Below are 19,982 nucleotides of genomic sequence, written 5' to 3' on the forward strand. Positions count from 1 at the left end.
GTAGTGGGTATGCTGTTCTCTCTCTCTATACAGTAGTGGTATGCTGTCTCTCTCTATCTCTGATACAGTAGGTGGTATGCTGTTCTCTCTTCTTCTTATACAGTAGTGGTATGCTGTCTCTCTCTCTTACAGTAGTGGTATGCTGTTCTCTCTCTCTCTATACAGTAGTGGTATGCTGTCTCTCTATCTCCTCGTACGTATGGTATGCTGTTCTCTCTCTCTATACAGTAGTGGTATGCTGTTCTCTCTCTCTCTCTCTGTACAGTAGTGGTATGCTGTTCTCTCTCTCTCTCTGTACAGTAGTGGTATGCTGTTCTCTCTCTCTCTCTATACAGTAGTGGTATGCTGTTCTCTCTCTCTAGTACAGTAGTGGTATGCTGTTCTCTCTCTCTCTGTACAGTAGTGGTATGCTGTTCTCTCTCTCTGTACAGTAGTGGTATGCTGTTCTCTCTCTCTCTCTCTCTGTACAGTAGTGGTATGCTGTTCTCTCTCTCTATACAGTAGTGGTATGCTGTCCTCTCTCTCTGCTCTCGATGTAAACAGTAGGTGGTATGCTGCTGTTCATCTCTCTCTGCTACAGTAGTGGTATGTCTATGTTCTCTTCTCTCTACTGTACAGTAGTGGTATGCTGTCTCTCCTCTCTTAGTACAGTAGTGGTATGCTGTCCTCTCTCTCTCTGTACAGTAGTGGTATGCTTTCTCTATCTCTCTGTACAGTAGTGGTATGCTGTTCTCTCTCTCTCTATACAGTAGTGGTATGCTGTTCTCTCTCTCTATACAGTAGGGTATGCTGTTCTCCTCTCTCTACTGTTACAGTAGTGGTATGCTGTCTCCTCTCTCTGTACAGTAGTGGTATGTCGTTCTCTCTCTATACAGTAGTGGTATGCTGTCTCTCTCTCTCTGTACAGTAGTGGTATGCTATTCTCTCTCTCATATAACCAAGTAGTGGTATGCTGTTCTCATCTCTCTACAGTAGTGGTATGCTGTTCTTCTCTCTATATACAGTAGTGCGTCTGCGTTCTCTCTCTCCTCTCTGTACAGTAGTGGTATGCGTTCTCTATCCTCTATACAGTAGTGGTATTCTTCTCTCTCTCTCTATACAGTAGTGGTATGCTGTTCTCTCTCTCTCTATACAGTAGTGGTATGCTGTTCTCTCTCTCTCGTATGACAGTAGTGGTATGCTGTCCTCTCTCTCTCCTATCAGTAGTGGTATGCTGTTCTCTCTTCTCTATACAGTAGTGGTATGCTGTTCTCTCTCTCTCCTATACAGTAGTGGTATGCGTTCTCTCTCTCTCTATACAGTAGTGGTATGCTGTTCTCTATCTCTCTGTACAGTAGTGGTATGCTGTCTCTCTCTCTGTACAGTAGTGGTATGCTGTTCTCTTCTCTCTATACAGTAGGGTATGCTGTCCTCTCTATCTCTCTGTCAGTAGTGGTATGCTGTTCTCTATCTCTGACAGTAGTGGTATGCTGTCCTCTCTCTCTGACAGTAGTGGTATGCTGTTCTCTCTCTCTATATACAGTAGTGTATGGCTGTTCTCTCTCTCTCTCTATACAGTAGTGGTATGCTGTCTCTCTCTCTATACAGTAGTGGTATGCGTCTCTCTTATCTCTCTGTACAGTAGTGGTATGCTGTCTCTCTCTCTCTGTACAGTAGTGGTATGCTGTTCTCTCTCTCTATACAGTAGTGGTTACTGCTGTCTCTCTCTCTCTATACAGTAGTGGTATGCTGTCTCTATCTCTCTGTACAGTAGTGGTATGCTGTTTCTTCTCTTGTACAGAAGTGGTATGCTGTTCTCTATCTCTTCTTACAGTAGTGGTATGCTGTCTCTCTCTCTATACTTCTGTAGGAGGTATGCGTCTCTCTCTATTACAGTAGTGGTATGCTGTTCCTCTTCTCTGTACAGAGTGGTATGCTGTTCTCTCTCCTCTCTATACAGTAGTGGTATGCTGTTCTCTCTCTCTCTCTATACGTAGTGGTATGCTGTCTCTCTCTCTCATCCAGTAGTGGTATGCTGTTCCTCTCTCTCTGTACAGTAGGGTAATGCTCTCTCTCTCTCTCGACAGTAGTGGTATGCTGTCTCTCTCTCATCTGTACAGTAGTGGTATGATGCTCTCTCTATCTTCTGTACAGTAGTGTATGCTGTCTCTTACTCTCTCTCTGTACAGATAGTGGTATCTGTTCTCTCTCTCTGTACAGTAGTGGTATGCTGTTCTCTCTCTCTCTGTACAGTAGTGGATGCTGTTCTCTCTCTCTCTCTGTACAGTAGTGTATGCTGTCTCTCTCTCTCTGTACAGTAGTGGTATGCTGTTCTCTCTCTCTCTGTACAGTAGTGGTATGCTGTTGTCTCTCTCTCTCTGTACAGTAGTGGTATGCTGTTCTCTCTCTCTCTCTTACAGTAGTGGTATGCTGTTCTCCTCTCTCTTACAGTAGTGGTATGCTGTTCTCTCTTATCTCTCTGTACAGTAGTGGTATGCGTCTCTCTCTCTCTGACAGTAGTGGTATGCTGTTCTCCTCCTTGACAGTAGTGGTATGCTGTTCTCTCTCCTTACAGTAGTGGTATGCTGTTCTCTCTCTCTATACAGTAGTGGTATGCTGTTCTCTATCTCTCTGTACAGTAGTGGTATGCTGTATCTCTCTCTCGTCTATACAGTAGTGGTATGACTGTTCTCTCTGTCTCTGTACAGTAGTGGTATGCTGTTCTCTCTCCTCTCTGCTAACAGTAGTGGTATGCTGGTTCTCTCTCTCTCTGTACAGTTAGTGGTAATGCATGTTCTCTCTCTCTATACAGTAGTGGTATGCTGCCTTCTCTCTCTCTCGTACAGTAGTGGTATGCTGTTCTCTCTCTCTCTGTACAGTAGTGGTATGCTGCTCTCTCTTCTCTTACAGTAGTGGTATGCTGGCCTCTCTATCTCTCTGTACAGTAGTGGTATGCTGTCTCTCTCTCTCTGTACAGTAGTGGTATGCTGTCCTCTATCTCTGTACAGTAGTTGTATCGCTTTCTCTCTCATCTGAGTATCCAGTAAGTGGTATGCTGTTCTCTTCTCTCTCTCTTACAGTAGTGGTATGCTGTCCTCTCTCTCTCTGATACGTAGTGGTATGCTGTCTCTATATCGCTCTGTACAGTAGTGGTATGCTGTTCCTCTCCTGTACAGAGTGTATGCTTCGCTCTCTCTCTACCATCGTAGTTAATGTATGTGTCTCTCTCTCTTACAGATAGTGTATGCTGTTCATCTATCGTCTCTCTGTACAGTAGTGGTATGCTGTTCTCTCTCTCTCTATACAGTAGTGGTATGCTGTTCTCTCTCTCTATACAGTAGTGGTATGCTGTCCTCTCTATCTCTCTGTACAGTAGTGGTATGCTGTTCTCTCTCTCTGTACAGTAGTGGTATGCTGTTCTCTCTCTCTATACAGTAGTGGTATGCTGTTCTCTCTCTCTATACAGTAGTGGTATGCTGTTCTCTCTCTCTATACAGTAGTGGTATGCTGTTCTCTATCTCTCTGTACAGTAGTGGTATGCTGTTCTCTCTCTCTGTACGTAGTGGTATGCTGTTCCTCTCTCTATACAGTAGTGGTATGCTGTTCTCTCCTCTCTTCTCTCAGTATGTGTGGTATGCGTTCTCTATCTCTCTGTTCAGTAAGGTATGCTGTTCTCTATCTCTCGTACGTAGTGGTATGCTGTTCTCTAAATCTCTCTATACATAGTGGTATGCTGTCGCTCTCTATCTCTCTGTAACAGTAGTGGTATGCTGTTCTCTCTCGTCTGTAACATTAGTGTATGCTGTCCTCTATCTCTGTACAGTAGTGGTATGCTGTTCTTCTCTTCCCCCCCCCTCTCTATAACAGTAGTGGTATGCTGTTTCTCTCTCATCTCGTCTCATACAGTTATGTGGTATGCTGTTCTCTCCAATCTCTATACAGTAGTGGTATGCTGTCCTCTATATCATCTCTGTCCAGGTAGTGGTATGCTGTTCTCTCTCTCTGGACAGTAGTGTGTATGCTGTTCTCTCTCTCTATACAGTAGTGGTATGCTGTTCTCTATCTCTCTGTACAGTAGTGGTATCTGTCTCTATCTCTCTCTAACAGTAGTGGTATGCTGTTCTCTCTCTCTGTACAGTAGTGGTATGCTGTTCTCTCTCTCTCTCTATACAGTAGTGGTATGCTGTTCTCTCTCTCTCTCTCTCTCTCTGTACAGTAGTGGTATGCTGTTCTCTCTCTCTCTCTATACAGTAGTGGTATGCTGTTCTCTCTCTCTGTACAGTAGTGGTATGCTGTTCTCTCTCTCTCTGTACAGTAGTGGTATGCTGTTCTCTCTCTCTCTGTACAGTAGTGGTATGCTGTCCTCTCTCTCTCTCTGTACAGTAGTGGTATGCTGTTCTCTCTCTCTCTGTACAGTAGTGGTATGCTGTTCTCTCTCTCTCTGTACAGTAGTGGTATGCTGTCCTCTCTCTCTCTGTACAGTAGTGGTATGCTGTTCTCTATCTCTGTACAGTAGTGGTATGCTGTTCTCTCTCTCTCTCTGTACAGTAGTGGTATGCTGTTCTCTCTCTCTCTCTGTACAGTAGTGGTATGCTGTTCTCTCTCTCTGTACAGTAGTGGTATGCTGTTCTCTCTCTCTCTGTACAGTAGTGGTATGCTGTTCTCTCTCTCTCTGTACAGTAGTGGTATGCTGTTCTCTCTCTCTCTGTACAGTAGTGGTATGCTGTTCTCTCTCTCTCTGTACAGTAGTGGTATGCTGTTCTCTCTCTCTCTGTACAGTAGTGGTATGCTGTTCTCTCTCTCTCTGTACAGTAGTGGTATGCTGTTCTCTCCTCTCTGTACAGTAGTGGTATGCTGTTCTCTCTCTCTCTGTACAGTAGTGGTATGCTGTTCTCTCTCTCTCTGTACAGTAGTGGTATGCTGTTCTCTCTCTCTCTGTACAGTAGTGGTATGCTGTTCTCTCTCTCTGTACAGTAGTGGTATGCTGTTCTCTCTCTCTCTGTACAGTAGTGGTATGCTGTTCTCTCTCTCTCTGTACAGTAGTGGTATGCTGTTCTCTCTCTCTCTGTACAGTAGTGGTATGCTGTTCTCTCTCTCTCTGTACAGTAGTGGTATGCTGTTCTCTCTCTCTCTCTGTACAGTAGTGGTATGCTGTTCTCTCTCTCTCTATACAGTAGTGGTATGCTGTTCTCTCTCTCTCTATACAGTAGTGGTATGCTGTCCTCTCTCTCTCTGTACAGTAGTGGTATGCTGTCCTCTCTCTCTCTGTACAGTAGTGGTATGCTGTCCTCTCTCTCTCTGTACAGTAGTGGTATGCTGTTCTCTCTCTCTCTGTACAGTAGTGGTATGCTGTCCTCTCTCTCTCTCTGTACAGTAGTGGTATGCTGTCCTCTCTCTCTCTCTGTACAGTAGTGGTATGCTGTCCTCTCTCTCTCTCTGTACAGTAGTGGTATGCTGTCCTCTCTCTCTCTCTGTACAGTAGTGGTATGCTGTCCTCTCTCTCTCTCTGTACAGTAGTGGTATGCTGTCCTCTCTCTCTCTCTCTGTACAGTAATGGTATGCTGTCCTCTCTCTCTCTGTACAGTAATGGTATGCTGTCCTCTCCCTCTCTCTCTGTACAGTAGTGGTATGCTGTCCTCTATCTTCACCTTCTCTCTCTTTTTTTCTTTCCCTCTCTCTAGCAGAGAAGAGTACCGTTGGTTACGCTGAGTCAGGCTATGGAGAGTTCTGTTCCTGCCTGGCTGCGCACTGTCTATCTCTCTGTCTCCTTGGAGATGATTGGATAATAGCCTATGCTGACTAGAACTCCATTCTGCACAGAAATACATTGTCTCATTTAATATCACCGTGACAGAGAGATAGAGGCTCCACAGAGCGTGTTAACTACCATACCTTGGTTTAGCCTTGAATTGATCTGACTGTCTCTCAGATGCAGCCACACATTACACTTCCTGTTCTTTTTTGTGCTACTGTGAAATAAGTCTCTGCCATTGGTTGGTAGATGGAGCCCCTCCTCTTTGGTTCTTAAAGCTGTACACGCACACGTGACAAATAGTCTGGTCTGGATTGTATTATTTGTTTACAGTCTGTGGGTAGAAGTTGGCCCTACATAACCTAGGATAAGTTTATCCTACTGCTGTGACGGGCTGACCACACAGAACTCCTACGTTTACAAATACCATACAACTTGGCTTTTACATACACCCAGAGGGAAGCACACTACACACACATTCACACACACACATACATTCAGCATTTCTCCTGAAATGTACATTGTGCCTTTGATTAGAAAAATATATATTTCAGACAATAATCACATAATGTAAATTGTTATCAAAACAATAAAGCTGTGTAATTGAAATACAGATGAATAGAGGTATTCAGCCTATGGAACTAAGAACTGGAGGTCGACCGATTAATCGGAATGGACGATTAATTAGGGCCGATTTCAAGTTTTCATAACAATCGGTAATCAGCATTTTTGGACACCAATCATGGCCGATTACATTGCACTCCATGAGGAGACTGCGTGGGAGGCTGACTACCTGTTATGCGAGTGCAGCAAGGAGCCACGGTAAGTTGCTAGCTAGCATTAAACTTATCTTATAAAAAACAATCAATCTTAACATAATCACTAGTTAACTACACATGGTTGATGATATTACTAGTTTATCTAGCTTGTTATGCGTTGCATATAATCGATGCGGTGCCTGTTCATTTATCATTGAATCACAGCCTACTTCGCCAAACGGGTGATTTAACAAGCGCATTCGTGAAAAAAGCACTGTCGTTGCACCAATGTGTACCAAATTTTAGTTAATATTGCCTGCTAACATGAATTTCTTTTAACTAGGGAAATTGTGTCACTTCTCTTGCGTTCTGTGCAACAGAGTCAGGGTATATGCAGCAGTTTGGGCCGCCTGGCTCGTTGCGAACTGTGTGAAGACTATTTCTTACTAACAAAGACAGCCAACTTCGCCAAACGGGGGATGATTTAACAAAAGCGCATTTGCGAAAAAAGCACAATCGTTGCACGAATGTACCTAACCATAAACATCAATGCCTTTATTAAAATCAATACACAGAAGTATATATTTTTAAACCTGCATATTTAGTTAAAAGAAATTCATGTTAGCAGGCAATATTAAATTAGGGAAATTGTGTCACTTCTCTTGCGCTCATTGCACGCAGAGTCAGGGTATATGCAACAGTTTGGGCCGTAAGGCTCATTGTGAACTAATTTGCCTGAATTTTACATAATTATGACATAACATTGAAGGTTGTGCAATGTAACAGCAATATTTAGACTTATGGATGCCACCCGTTAGATAAAATACGGAATGGTTCCGTATTTCACTGAAAGAATAAACATTTTGTTTTCGAAATGATAGTTTCCGGATTTGACCATATTAATGACCTAAGGCTCGTATTTCTGTGTGTTATTATGTTATAATTAAGTCTATGATTTGATAGAGCAGTCTGACTGAGCGATGGTAGGCAGCAGCAGGCTCGTAAGCATTCATTCAAACAGCACTTTACTGGGTTTGCCAGCAGCTCTTCCCAATGCTTCAAGCACAGCGCTGTTTATGACTTCAAGCCTATCAACTCCCGAGGTTAGGCTGGTAATACTGAAGTATAATCACCATTAGGTGCAAAAACCTGACTTACCCAGTTGCGGCTCACTTTTTGGAGGCAGGCCACTCGATTTCGTCTCTGCGTTATATTGGCATCGAACATGTCACCCTCCCTAGGAGAGGGGGTGACCTTGATAATTTATTGTTAAAACGAGAGGCTGCCTGGATCTTTAACTTAAAGACCCTTGCTCCCTTCGGTCTCAACGTAGACTTTGATCTGAAGCCATTCTTGTGATTATTGGGACTTTGCCATTGTAACTGTTTGTAAGCTTGTGTAGTCTGAAATGAATCTATGATCGTATGCTATCCATTTGTTTTTTGTATGCTGCTCTTTGTATGCCATTTTAATATGAGAATTAACCAATGATATTAGGCCACTCTTGGCCATGATTACAGACACCTGTGTGTCTTTTGACACTATATAAACGAGTCATCCCGCAGTGTTTGTGATTATACCCTGATGAAGACAGCTTGGCTGTCGAAACGTTGGTAATAAAATGTTTGCCTCTGAGCTCCTAGAGTTTGCGGCTCTCCTTTATTTTAAGTTTTCTACTCCGCTAGCCAGCACCTCGCCTAAATAGGTGTGCGTTTCTTTTTATTCTAGATTGGCAATACTAAAGTACCTATTAGAACATCCAATAGTCAAAGGTATATGAAATACAAATGGTATAGAGAGAAATAGTCCTATAATAACTACAACCTAAAACTTCTTACCTGGGAATATTGAAGACTCATGTTAAAAGGAACCACCAGCTTTCATATGTTCCCATGTTCTGAGCAAGGAACTTAAACATTAGCTTTTTTACATGGCACATATTGCACTTTTACTTTCTTCTCCAACACTTTGTTTTTGTATTATTTAAACCAAATTGAACATGTTTCATTATTTATTTGAGACTAAATTGATTTTATTGATGTATTATATTAAGTTAAAATAAAAGTGTTCATTGTTCATTCAGTATTGTTGTAATTGTCATTATTACAAATATATATATATTTTTTAAATCGGCCGATTAATCGGTATCGCCCTTTTTTGGTCCTCCAATAATCGGTATTGGTATCGGCGTTGAAAAATCATAATCGTCGACCTCTACTAAGAACCACTCTAAAGGTAGCCTATAGTATGAGTAATCAGATTTGAGCTGAATCTCAGCCACTCTGGGAAGGGGAGAACAGTCTGGAAAAAATAAAGATGGAAGATAGAGGAAAAAGGAGTGAGTGAGAGGTCAAGGACAGAAGAGAGACAGGAGGAAGTAGGCAACAAAACATGAACCAATGACTCACCAGATAGTGGAGAGAGAGAGGGCATGATAGAGGGAAGGGGAGACAGAGAGAACGGAGTACAGTGTATAAACAGTGAAAAGGATAGAAAGAGAATGAGGGAGGAGGAAAGAGACAGAAAGAGGAAGAGAGATATACAGAGAGAGAGCTAGAGGGAGATGGGGAGAGAGAGAGAGAGAGAGAGAGAGAGAGAGAGGGGGAGATGGGGGGAGAGAGAGAGAGAGGGAGATGGGGGGAGAGAGAGGGAGAGAGCTGTGGATACTCCATTACTTTCCCCCGGTCTGCAGATTACATGAATAATTTAATAAGGCAGTGATGACATCACACCTGGCCCACAGGAAGCACTGAAGAAATTCCACCATCTCTTTCTCCCTCTCTCCCACTCTGCCCCATACACTTACCTGTCCATCCCTGAAAAAGAATGAGTGCAGCCCATCTAATCCTATCTCTCTCCTCCTTTCCATCTCCATCATCTATCTGTCCATCCTAGATAGAAACGACATTCCACTGCACCCATCTATGTATGCATCTCTCTCTTGTTCCCCTTCTCTGTCCCTCTACTCTGGAATGTGGAGAATTCTCCCCGTGTTTTTGTCACCCTTCTCTCTGCTGGTTTAGTTTTTATTCCCAAGAGAGGACAGTTTCAGACGTGGTGTTGTGTACATAATATTAGATGGAAGGTGGCTTCAGTGAATACTGTAGTTTGTTACTACCTCCACATTTTCACCCCAAATCAGCACCTCACAGTCAGCAACTAGGCTTATAGTCATCATCATCATCATCATCATCATCATCATCTAACTCACCTGTAGTTCTTGACTCCCAGGTTCTTCCTCCATCAGCTGTTCCTCTCACCTGCACCTCTTCTTCCTCTACCTCTTCTTTCCTCTTTTCTCCCTCCTCTTTTCTCTGTCCATCCATCCTCCACAGGTTCCCTTCACTGGCTGAGCACCCAATCTGCTGCGAGGGACATAACTCTGGTTGTCCAATCGCATCCTCTGCTTTCTGGAACATTTCCCTAAAAGCAGCCAATGAGGTGAGGGGAGGTGGTTGCAGGAAGGTGGCCTGGGCCTGGGAGGTGTACTCCCATTGGATTCCGTCGCTGTCCGTCTTTTCCCTTCTCCACTTGAGGTTGTAGAGGAAGTCAGGGTCAGGGGTTACGACTGTGGGATCAGGATCCGGTTCAGTTATTAGTTGGTAGGCCGGGGAGCTGTGTTTGCTACGGTTACGCAGTTCCTTGAAGGTCATCACTTTTGAACCCGACCCTGACGTTGACCCAGATGAAGAGGTTGACCCGGAAGTAGATTTCTTCAGGGTTTCCTCATTGGATTTTCTAACTTCCAAGGGCGGGGGTAGGGTCAGGGTTTCACCATCGGGGGAGAAAGCCATGAGCCAATCAAATCGCTCAGGGCGTAAAGCGTTGGCGAGAACTTTGAGGGGGGGCAGGGTAGGGGGGACAGGGGGTAAGGGACGCGGGGGAGGAGGGGGAGGGGTTTCGGAGAGCACAGGGGAATATTTGAAAGTCTGGAAGTGAACATTGTTAGAGGTGTTGGTATTGCCAGTGCTGTAGTAGGAGTCAGATGCTAGGCTAACGTTAGCCCCAAACCCACTGTTTCTCTTCCTCCTTCTCGCCATGTCAGTGAAAGACGTGGTTCTAAACACATCTCTGCTCTCCTCTTTCTCTCCCTCATCCTCCTTTACTCCTCCAAATATATCAGTCTCTCTATCCCTCTCCACCCCTGACCTCCCTCCTCCATCTCTCCAGCCATCCACAGCCAACCCATCTATATCATACTGCTCCTTAGCCCTCTTCTCTTTTCTCCTCATCCCTAGATCTTGTGTCTGTCCAGGCCTGGAGGTGTGGTGGGTCTCTCCCTCTCCCTCCTCCTCCAGTCCCCCCACACAAACCCCCAGCTCTGGGCTGAGTTTGAGGAGCTCAGCCTGGGTCAGTCCTGCTAGCACCAGTAGCTTACGGATCTCATCATCCAACGCATGGAAAGAGGGAGGAGGGGGGAGAGAGGGTGGGGGAGGGATGGCAGGGGGAGTGGTGGAGTTGGAGATGGTGGGGGCAGGGGGGAGAGGAGGGGGGCGAGAGGTGGGAGGGGGGAGGGACAGGGGGGTCTTCCCGCATCCTGCTTGGAGGGTGGCGAGATGCTGAGCCTCCTTACGGGCTAGGTGCTTCCTCCGAGGGGGAGGGATGGGGGGAGTGGAGGAGGGGAGGGAGAATGGGAGAGGGGAAGATTTGTAGAGAGTAAAGTAAGGGATGGGCTGACAGAGAAGAGGAGGGGGGATGGAGCGTGGGGAAGGAGGGAGGGCCTTCTCACACCTGAAGGTATAGAAAGTGGGGGATGAGGATGGAGAGGTGCAGACAGAGACGGAGGGGGTGATGTCACGGCTGATGTTGATGTAGGTGTGGAGTTCAGAGTTCACGCTGGCATAGCGGGCAGGGGGTTTGGGGGGTCTCGGTGGGGGCTCTATGGGCGAAGAGGTCTCTGATTGTGAGACCAGGGGCTCGTCACAGTCTGAAGGTGCTGTCAGGTCCACTCCAGCATCAGAGAACTCCTGGGAATCTCCCAACGACCCGCCCCGGCCCTTATACAGCTTCCAAGACATATCCACGTTCCCCATCTCATCCAGAACATCAGAGAGATCCTCCTTGCCCAGATCGCCTAAATCCAGTCCCTTCTCATGGAGCCTGGCGATGTGGGCCAGCTTCACCTGCCTGTTGACACTCTCCAGTCGGTCCAGGTGATCCAGTCGATCCCTCAGTAGATCCCCCTGAGGATCCCCCTCCAGGTCCCAGCGAGCCACCTGAATCACCTGGCTAAAGCGCTCCATCTTTCCAAAGTCTCCCACTGACTCCAGGAAGTCCAGGAGGCCTAGTTTGGCGACCTCTGACCCTAAGCCTGTCTGACCTTTGACCCCCAGGTAGGAGGGGGATGCGGGGGCGGAGGGGTAGCCCTCGTCTGAGGAGCAGGCGTGTGGGGGGGGGGAAGGGCAACTAGAGACAGAGGGGGGTTTGGGGTTGAGGAGCAGGACAGGGGGTGAACGGGAGGCTGGGTAGCATTCAGGAACGTGAATGAGAGTGTCGTCCTGAGAGATTGACAGATCAGCGTTCCACTTGTGGCCAGAGGACGAGAGAGAGGTGGAGAGATCGGCGCAGTCTGACTCCAGATCGGAGCAGGAGCTGATGGAAGTGGAGGAGGAGGAGGTGGAGGAGGTCAGGGAGAGATCCAGGAGAGAGGGAGGGCAGTCGCAGCACGATGGGACCAACGTGTCATCATCATCATCATCATCTCCTTCCTCCTCATCATCAACTTCAACATCCACACTGTTTTCCTCTTCCTCCTCTGTTTCTTTCTTGTTATCCATCTCTTCCTCCGTTTCTTTCTTGCTGTCTATGACCACATCTGTGTTCTTGTTAACATCTGCATTCTCCTCATCTTTTTTTCCTTTCTCCAGTTCCAGGGCATTAGGGGGGCAGGCCGGGGCCAGGACCTGAGGCTGGGGCTTGGGCTGAGAGGGGCTGGCCTGTGTCTTGGTCTTGCCCCCTGTCCCCTCCTGTCTCTGGGGTAGCAGGGGAGGTGGTGGAGGGGGCTGAAGCTTCAGCTGCTGTCTGATGGAGATGGTATTGTTGTTGTTGTGGTTGTGGTTGAACAGACTGTTATTGTCCTGGGGGGAATGGCCGTCGCAGCACAGACAAGGCAGGCTGGGTTCATTACAGTTGGGGTCCAGATGAGGAAGAAGAGGAGGAGGAGGGGCGCGTTTCGACACAGCTGCTGCTGCACGGACACTTTTGGGTTTGGGTTTGGTCGTAGAGAGGGGAGCTGTGTTTCTCTGTAAACCCAATCTGGACTGACCCAAGGGAGCACGAGGCTGGACCCCCACCCTGGTCCTGGAAGACTCAGGGGTCGCTTTGGTGGCGCGCCGAGGAGAGGAAGAGGAAATGGTGTTCATGTTTTTGTCTTCCCTCTGGGAAACAGGGCCGTGTGGCTTTGGTTCCGCTGCGGTGGTGGTCCGCCTGCTCGTGTCGATGCGACGAGGCCTCAAGGGCGGAGCGAAGGTTCGGCTAGAGGAGTGCATTTTAGGAATAATAGTTTTATAATTGTCAATTATTTCTGTTTCTATAGAAACAGGGGTTCTGTTTTCTATCTAAAGGATGGAGAGATCCAAAACATGACAGTCACATCTAGGCTTGACTCCAAAGATCCTGCAACATCAAAAGAGACATGCAGTCAATAGTGGCACAGCAGATAATAGAGATGAGAGGAGTCTGTGCTTCCATGTTCCTCTAACTGCACAAGGGACCAGCTTGTTCTTGTTCATAAGAAATGTTAGAAGTTAAATCATCCCCTGGTTTGTTCCATAGAGCTATTGGTCCTTTTCTGCTGTATAATGACCTCCTCAGTGCTGGGACTAGTTAGATGAAAATTAAATCCATCTCTCCTCACTCCTATCCTCCCTCCCTCTCTCTATATATAAACAGACAGAGAGACAGACACATGTACACGCACACACACGCAAACACACACACCTAAATTCAATGTCAGTGATAGAGAGGAGATCCCCATGAAAAGAGTTGGGAACTAATGAAGGATTGTCATCCTTCAGCATCCCAGTCTGAGATTCAGCTTGATGGAGTGATGACGTTAAACCCTTGAGAAAGGATGTACTGTAACTCTCACTCTGACAAATAGGTTAAGTATAGGCCAAGTAAATTGAATCGTGATAAATCAAAATTAACTCTCAATTCTAAGCTTATTTGCATTAAAATAAATGCTGACATTTATTTAACTAGGCAAGTCAGTTAAGAACAAATTGTTACCTACTATGACGGCCTAGGAACACTGCCTTGCTCAGGGGCAGAACGACAGATTTTTTACCTTGTCAGCTCGAGGGGTTCGATCTAGCAACCTTTCGGTTACTGGCCAAACGCTCTAACCACTAGGCTACCTGCCGCCCCAACATATAGCCTAGTACAAACATCTTTAGTAAACAAGATCAAATTATTTAGAGCAGAAAATCCTCAGTTGCGCAATGACTAACGTACAGGCAGTCGTTTAAAACTCATCCACTGCCAATGCTAAACACACTGCTCATATTCCTCCACAGCAGCACCGTGCCCTTCACATCAAACGGGGAGAAGAAGGTAGGCCCATATAAATCATAACCTGAACAGCGCTTAGATCGGGCCTGGGACACGTCGCCCTGTTCAGAACCGTTAGAATAACGCCCCGTAACCGCAGAGCACATCTGCTGAATTTTCGGTATTTACCATCGGATTTATCGACCTGAAGTGGCGGATGGAGACCGGGGGAGGGGGGTACCTCAAGCCGCATCGTCCTGACACAGCCACCCCCCCGCTACTATGACAAAATGTATCGCAATGTTTATTAAATTAACTATAACATGATTATGTCTGTCATTCTAGTAAACAACGATAGGCTATAAATCAAGAAAACGGTTATCGACATTGGTTAACTGGATCTGGGGATGTGGGCAGGTGTTGAAAGCATAGCAAAACGTATAGCCTAGATCTCGGTAAATAGAGAGCATTTGATCAACAACACCTATAATCATATGATTGTGAGATATTTGACTCACCATCGGCTCGGTTGAGGAGAAGATGGAGATGCTGGATCCCGTTCTCGGTAAACGGATGCGAGCGCGCGCAACCCCGTCCGACCAACGAACAGCCTCTCCACGGGTTAAAGCGAGAGCTCTCTCCTCTCGCGACCACCTCCTTATCTTTCGTCATCCGCCTCTTTCTCTAGCTCCTCCGCCGGGACCACACCCCTCTTCTGCCTCACCAATCAATCTCCCTCTCTGTTCATCTGTCAGCTCCTTCCATCCCTCTCAGCCTTCGCTTCCTCCCTCCAAGAAAAAGACAATCACTACAGAATGTTCTACCGTATTCTCTTTGATCTCTAGTATTGGAATCATTCTTCCTATCCGCCATCACACTCCCTTCATCTTTATTATTCTCTTTCATTCTCAGTGGAAATGGAAGGTAACATGGTAAAAGCACATGCTGTATAGTCATCTATTCACACTGACAGAGGAAGACAGGGCTACACTGTTTCCCTATTCAACACAGGAACCGTGAAAAATTAGACTCATTGTCTTTATGAATCATGATGGAAAGCCATACACAATGTCAGAGCTCGCTGTACTATATATTGTTTTCCACAAAAGGTCTGAATTCCAAACCCATGTTGGTCACATTTCTTTATTAAAAGCAATAAGATGCCATATTGTCAGCAGCAGGTAGATGTACAGTAGTAATTAGACAGAAAGAGATGATTATACACAGAGGGATATAGAGAAAACAAAATACAAAGACAGAACATGGTGTGAGAGACAGCAGGATTGTTCCTTTCAGGAAGCTTCCTACTCGAGTCCATTCACTCTACTGATAGACTACACTCTACTAAACCATTCTGCCGGTAGAGACCAGAGCCCTCTGCCGGTAGAGACCAGAGCCCTCTGCCGGTAGAGACCAGAGCCCTCTGCTAAACAGGGCCCCAGGTTGTCATCCTGATTGATGTGATCATCAACCAATAATGATGTCTCTCCCTTCCATCATCATCAAATCCACAGGATTCTAGAGCAGACAGTACCTAACAGTGACATGATGTCATACTCACATCATCATCAATAAATAAAGAGATTGATACAGAGACAGACATACTTTTTTGATGACATGGTATTCCCAGTTTGAGTAATCAGTTATTCTGTACATAATTGAAAATCATATTATGGAGAACAAAATGGGCACACACAGGGGTCCTTAAAGACCAGGTTTAAGAGTGACTGGTCTAATCTCAACCAGGCTCACTCGCAGTCCAAACTAAAGCCTTGTTCTATTTAGGTCCCTAGACCCTTAACCTAACCCAGGGCTCTCCAACGCTGTTCCTGGAGAGCTACCCTCCTGTAGGTTTCCACTCTTATTACAATCAGGTGCGTTAGATTAGGGTTGGAGCAAAAACCTACAGGATGGTAGCTCTCCAGGACCAGGGTTGGAGAGCCCTGCCCCATCCCTTAACACCATGGTGTTCACTGAAGGGGTAGGAGCAAGGGGAAGAGGCAAGGGACCGAAATGGAAGCAGCCACACCAACTAGCCCTCAGTCCAAGCTACAGTGCAACACACACTAAATAAAAACAGTCCCCTCATCATAGTCTTCACTTGTTTCTCTTGTAGATTTTCTTGGCGAAGTTGAGGAAAACTGCGTGTGGAAGGTTTTGGGCGTGACGCGTGATGAGTTTCTGTAAGCGCTGATAGCTGTCGTCTTCGTATTGGTGGTACAGGGTGGTCATCTGTAGGGTGTTGTACAGTGCTTTCACCTTCTCCACACTGTCATGCCGACCATAACATGACTGGAAGAGGAAAATAAAAGTGAATTATTTCTCACCAGAGAGTCTAGTCAGAGCAGTTTACTGTATTGAGCTATGTAAAGAAGTAAATAAATGCATTCATTCCCTTAATCCTCCATCCATCATGGCTTGACTCTCAACTGTGACCTCTCACCTCCAGCTCTGCCCTTTGTTCCGGGGTCATGACCCCTAGAGCGGTCACCACCAGCCAGCCGCATTTGTTGTCCTGGATGTCTGTTCCAATCTTCCCTGTCACAGCCGGGTCGCCATAGCAATCCAGGTAGTCATCCTGGCAACAGAGAAACATTGTAAAACAATGCTGTTATGACATTGTTCGTGTGTGTGTCAGTCTCATAGAATTACTGTGGTCTCACCTGTATCTGGAAGAACTCTCCCATCTCCAGTAAGATGTGTTTGGCGTTGTTGTGTTCCTCTTCACTGTCGATGCCCGCCTGGGAATTATTCATTAGTTCTATAAGTTACAGTTTCTGCACCTTGTATAATGAGACTGACCAGACGTTACAACACTAAACACTCACCATGTACATGGCTGCTGCCACAGGGAGGTAGAAGGAGTAGAAGGCAGTCTTGTACTTTACTATGGCCTTATATCTGACACAGAGGGAGAGGGAGGGAGAAAGAATAAAGATTATACCCTTCCAAACACCAACAGCCATACACTCATTATATCAACACCCAATCACCTGTACCTTAAATCTCCATATACCCCTCCATCTCTATACCCCCCCCTCCCTCTCTTACAAACCTCTCCATGGTGAAGCGGTTGAGGTCTATTTGACCAGGAGGAGCGGTCATCAGGTCCAGTGCCTGGCCCAGCTCTGTCTGGAAGGACGTCTGAAACACACAGGGACAGAGAAACAATAGTCAGCTACAGCACAAGAGTCAGCTGTGTAAGTGTGTGTGTGTGTACCTCAGTGAAGAGCTCCAATAGGTGTACGTAGTAGGGCTGTGCCCTGCAGTGTCTGCGCAGTAGTCTGTAGATGGATCCCTCCAGGAGGAAGGAATCATTGATGGCATCCAGACCCACTCTCTCCTGAGAAACAACAGCTATGTTACTGACTGAGCAAACCCTTTAAAGCCTACTACGTTAACAGGGACACATGGTGATGTTGACAGGTGATGCAATATGGAAGTTGATGTAAGCTTACAGTTAGTTTTGGGTAAACCAGTTGGCTGACCATAACAATGCTTTTAGATTAGACTACAATTCTTGTGAGAGCGATAACATTAGTCAGTCTCACCCTCTTGTACCAGCAGGGCTGACCTCTCCGAGTCACTGAAGCATCCATGATGTCATCAGCTACCAGGAAGAACGCCTGGAGCTGAGAGAGGAGAGAGAGAGAAATAAAAAGTCAGTGTTAGTCACTTCACTGTGGTACCTCAGCAAAGTGCTAATTGATGCAATAACTGAGTGTGTGTGTCTCTCACCAGCTCAATGCACCAGCCAACCAGCAGGGCCCGTCGCACAGCATCCTGGGTCAGCTCAGTGGGAGGAACAAGCTCCCTCAAAGAGCCAATCACAGACAGACCTCTGTTTCTTTTTCCTCCAGGAGTGTTGTAATGCAACACCTAAGAGAAAGAGAGACAGAGAAATAGAGATGAGTTGTATGGCATCTTTGCACATCTCAATTTCTCAAATCAAACCCTAGCAACTACCCCTAGACACTTCTCATAGATCTGAAGGAGAAAGAGTGGTTTTTTAAATTCCTATGGTCTCACAACCCTTACCTCTCGGAGTCTGTTGAGAGCGTCAGCGAGGACAGAGTCTGTGAGGTCCTGCTCTGTGAGCTCGGTCACCAGCTCCTCAAACTGGGCCTCAAACAGCTGTGGGTCTGACTGCACCGCCCCCGAGTGGTGGGTCCCGTTGCTGCAACTACTGTCACCCTGAGAGCAGAGGACATTTCAGATTATGAGGGAAAGTCAAGGAGATAGAAAACAGCATTAGTTTCCAAAGAATCACATTTTAGTACAAGGTCTGGTTTGTGCTTAAACCCCCCCCCCCCCCCCCCCCCCCCCAAAAAATGCTTATACAGAAACATATTTCACATTGTCAACAACTCAGTTTGTTAGCTAACAGTACTAAGTTAGTTGGCTATACCAATGTAGCTAACTAACTAAAACTGTAAGCTCATTACACACACAAGCAGACAGGGTGAACATCTTTACAGCAAACTGCACAACTAGAGTAAATGACAGCTAGCAACATCCCAGCGGTGCTGTCAGCAGTAGCTTCAACAGCCTGTTCTCTGCAGTAATGTGACGAATTTGAGATGAAACTATAGCTAACAGTCTGTGTTCACTATCTCGAAAGACCCAGATAAACAAAGTCTAATAATAGAGATGGCCCACTAACATTAGTAAAAATAGCAAGTTACCTTGGCTAGAATACAACTAGCTAGCTAACGTTACCTAGCTACAGTAGACAGCGCTTAGTCTCCAGATTAACTTGTCTGGCTAGCCATTTACGACACAGAGCGATATCAAGCCTGAGAGTTAGATCCCTTTCATGAATAGATTACTAGATAAGCAATTACACACTAGGTTGCAATATCTGCAGCCCTTCTTACCATGATTATCTTGTCCTTGCTCGTAGTGGCAGTCTGTTTGGCAAATCCCTCTTCACTTGTGTTTCTTTACCTGTCAAATGGGAGAGTATGACGCACACAGAACTTGGGAATTCGGTGTATTGTAGTTTTTGACCACGTTGGCGTTTATTTTATCGCATAGCTTCTGAACTAAACGTCCCGACAGCCTTCGCGAGTGATCGCAGGGCCGTGGGACCACAAGGCTTCATATGACATCGAGCCTTTTGATTCGATAACGCCATCGAACCAGGATGGGCTTTCGGGCTGACTAACCAATAGAAATCCGGAAGAGGAGGAGTTTAGATGGGGACACGTCTGATGTTTAGAGAGTTTGTGGTGAAAGGAACTGCCTTCAAAATATGTACATTAACCCAATCAATTGCTTAGCATGAGTTAGAGGTTTCTTGGCTAATAGTCTAATACATGAAACAATATACACTGCTCAAAAAAATAAAGGGAACACTAAAATAACACATCCTAGATCTGAATGAATGAATGAAATATTCTTATTAAATACTTTTTTCTTTACATAGTTGAATGTGCTGACAACACAATCACACAAAAAGTATCAATGGAAATCAAATGTATCAACCCATGGAGGTCTGGATTTGGAGTCACACTCAAAATTAAAGTGGAAAACCACACTAAAGGCTGATCCAACTTTGATGTAATTACATTTACATTTTAGTCATTTAGCAGACGCTCTTATCCAGAGCGACTTACAGTAGAGTGCATACATTTTATTACTGAGACAAGGATATCCCTACCGGCCAAACCCTCCCTAACCCGGACGACGCTATGCCAATTGTGCGTCGCCCCACGGACCTCCCGGTTGCGGCCGGCTGCGACAGAGCCTGGGCGCGAACCCAGCCCAGCCTGGGCGCGAACCCAGAGACTCTGGTGGCGCAGCTAGCACTGCGGTGCAGTGCCCTAGACCACTGCACCACCCGGGAGGTCTATGTAATGTCCTTAAAACAAGTCAAAATGAGGCTCAGTAGTGTGTGTGGCCTCCACGTGCCTGTATGACCTCCCTACAACGCCTGGGCATGCTCCTGATGAGGTGGCGGATGGTCTCCTGAGGGATCTCCTCCCAGACCTGGACTAAAG

At 46.0% G+C, this 19,982-nt stretch overlaps 1 protein-coding gene across 1 annotated transcript; it reads right to left on the reverse strand.

The window, feature by feature from the left end:
- Window positions 1-15,104: 15,104 nt before the first annotated feature.
- Window positions 15,105-18,988, reverse strand: LOC120048676 (farnesyl pyrophosphate synthase-like). Its single transcript, XM_038994811.1, has 10 exons — window positions 18,858-18,988; window positions 18,019-18,174; window positions 17,719-17,859; window positions 17,532-17,612; window positions 17,201-17,323; window positions 17,036-17,124; window positions 16,809-16,881; window positions 16,644-16,721; window positions 16,424-16,558; window positions 15,105-16,272 (listed from the first exon to the last, which is right to left on the reverse strand). The coding sequence occupies exons 1-10, from the start codon at window positions 18,858-18,860 to the stop codon at window positions 16,078-16,080; spliced, it is 1,074 nt and encodes a 357-aa protein (XP_038850739.1). The 5' UTR covers window positions 18,861-18,988; the 3' UTR covers window positions 15,105-16,077.
- Window positions 18,989-19,982: the final 994 nt, after the last annotated feature.

Source organism: Salvelinus namaycush, chromosome 5 (genome assembly GCF_016432855.1).
Source record: "Salvelinus namaycush isolate Seneca chromosome 5, SaNama_1.0, whole genome shotgun sequence".
NCBI classification, from domain to species: Eukaryota; Metazoa; Chordata; class Actinopteri; order Salmoniformes; family Salmonidae; genus Salvelinus; species Salvelinus namaycush.

Excerpts from the sequence above, each read along its gene's own strand:
- LOC120048676 (XM_038994811.1), bottom strand. Across the intron at positions 17,613-17,718 it reads TTGGCTGGTGCATTGAGCTG|CTCCAGGCGTTCTTCCTGGT; the intron begins GTGAGAGACACA and ends CTCCTCTCTCAG. Across the intron at positions 16,882-17,035 it reads AACCGCTTCACCATGGAGAG|ATATAAGGCCATAGTAAAGT; the intron begins GTTTGTAAGAGA and ends CCTCTGTGTCAG.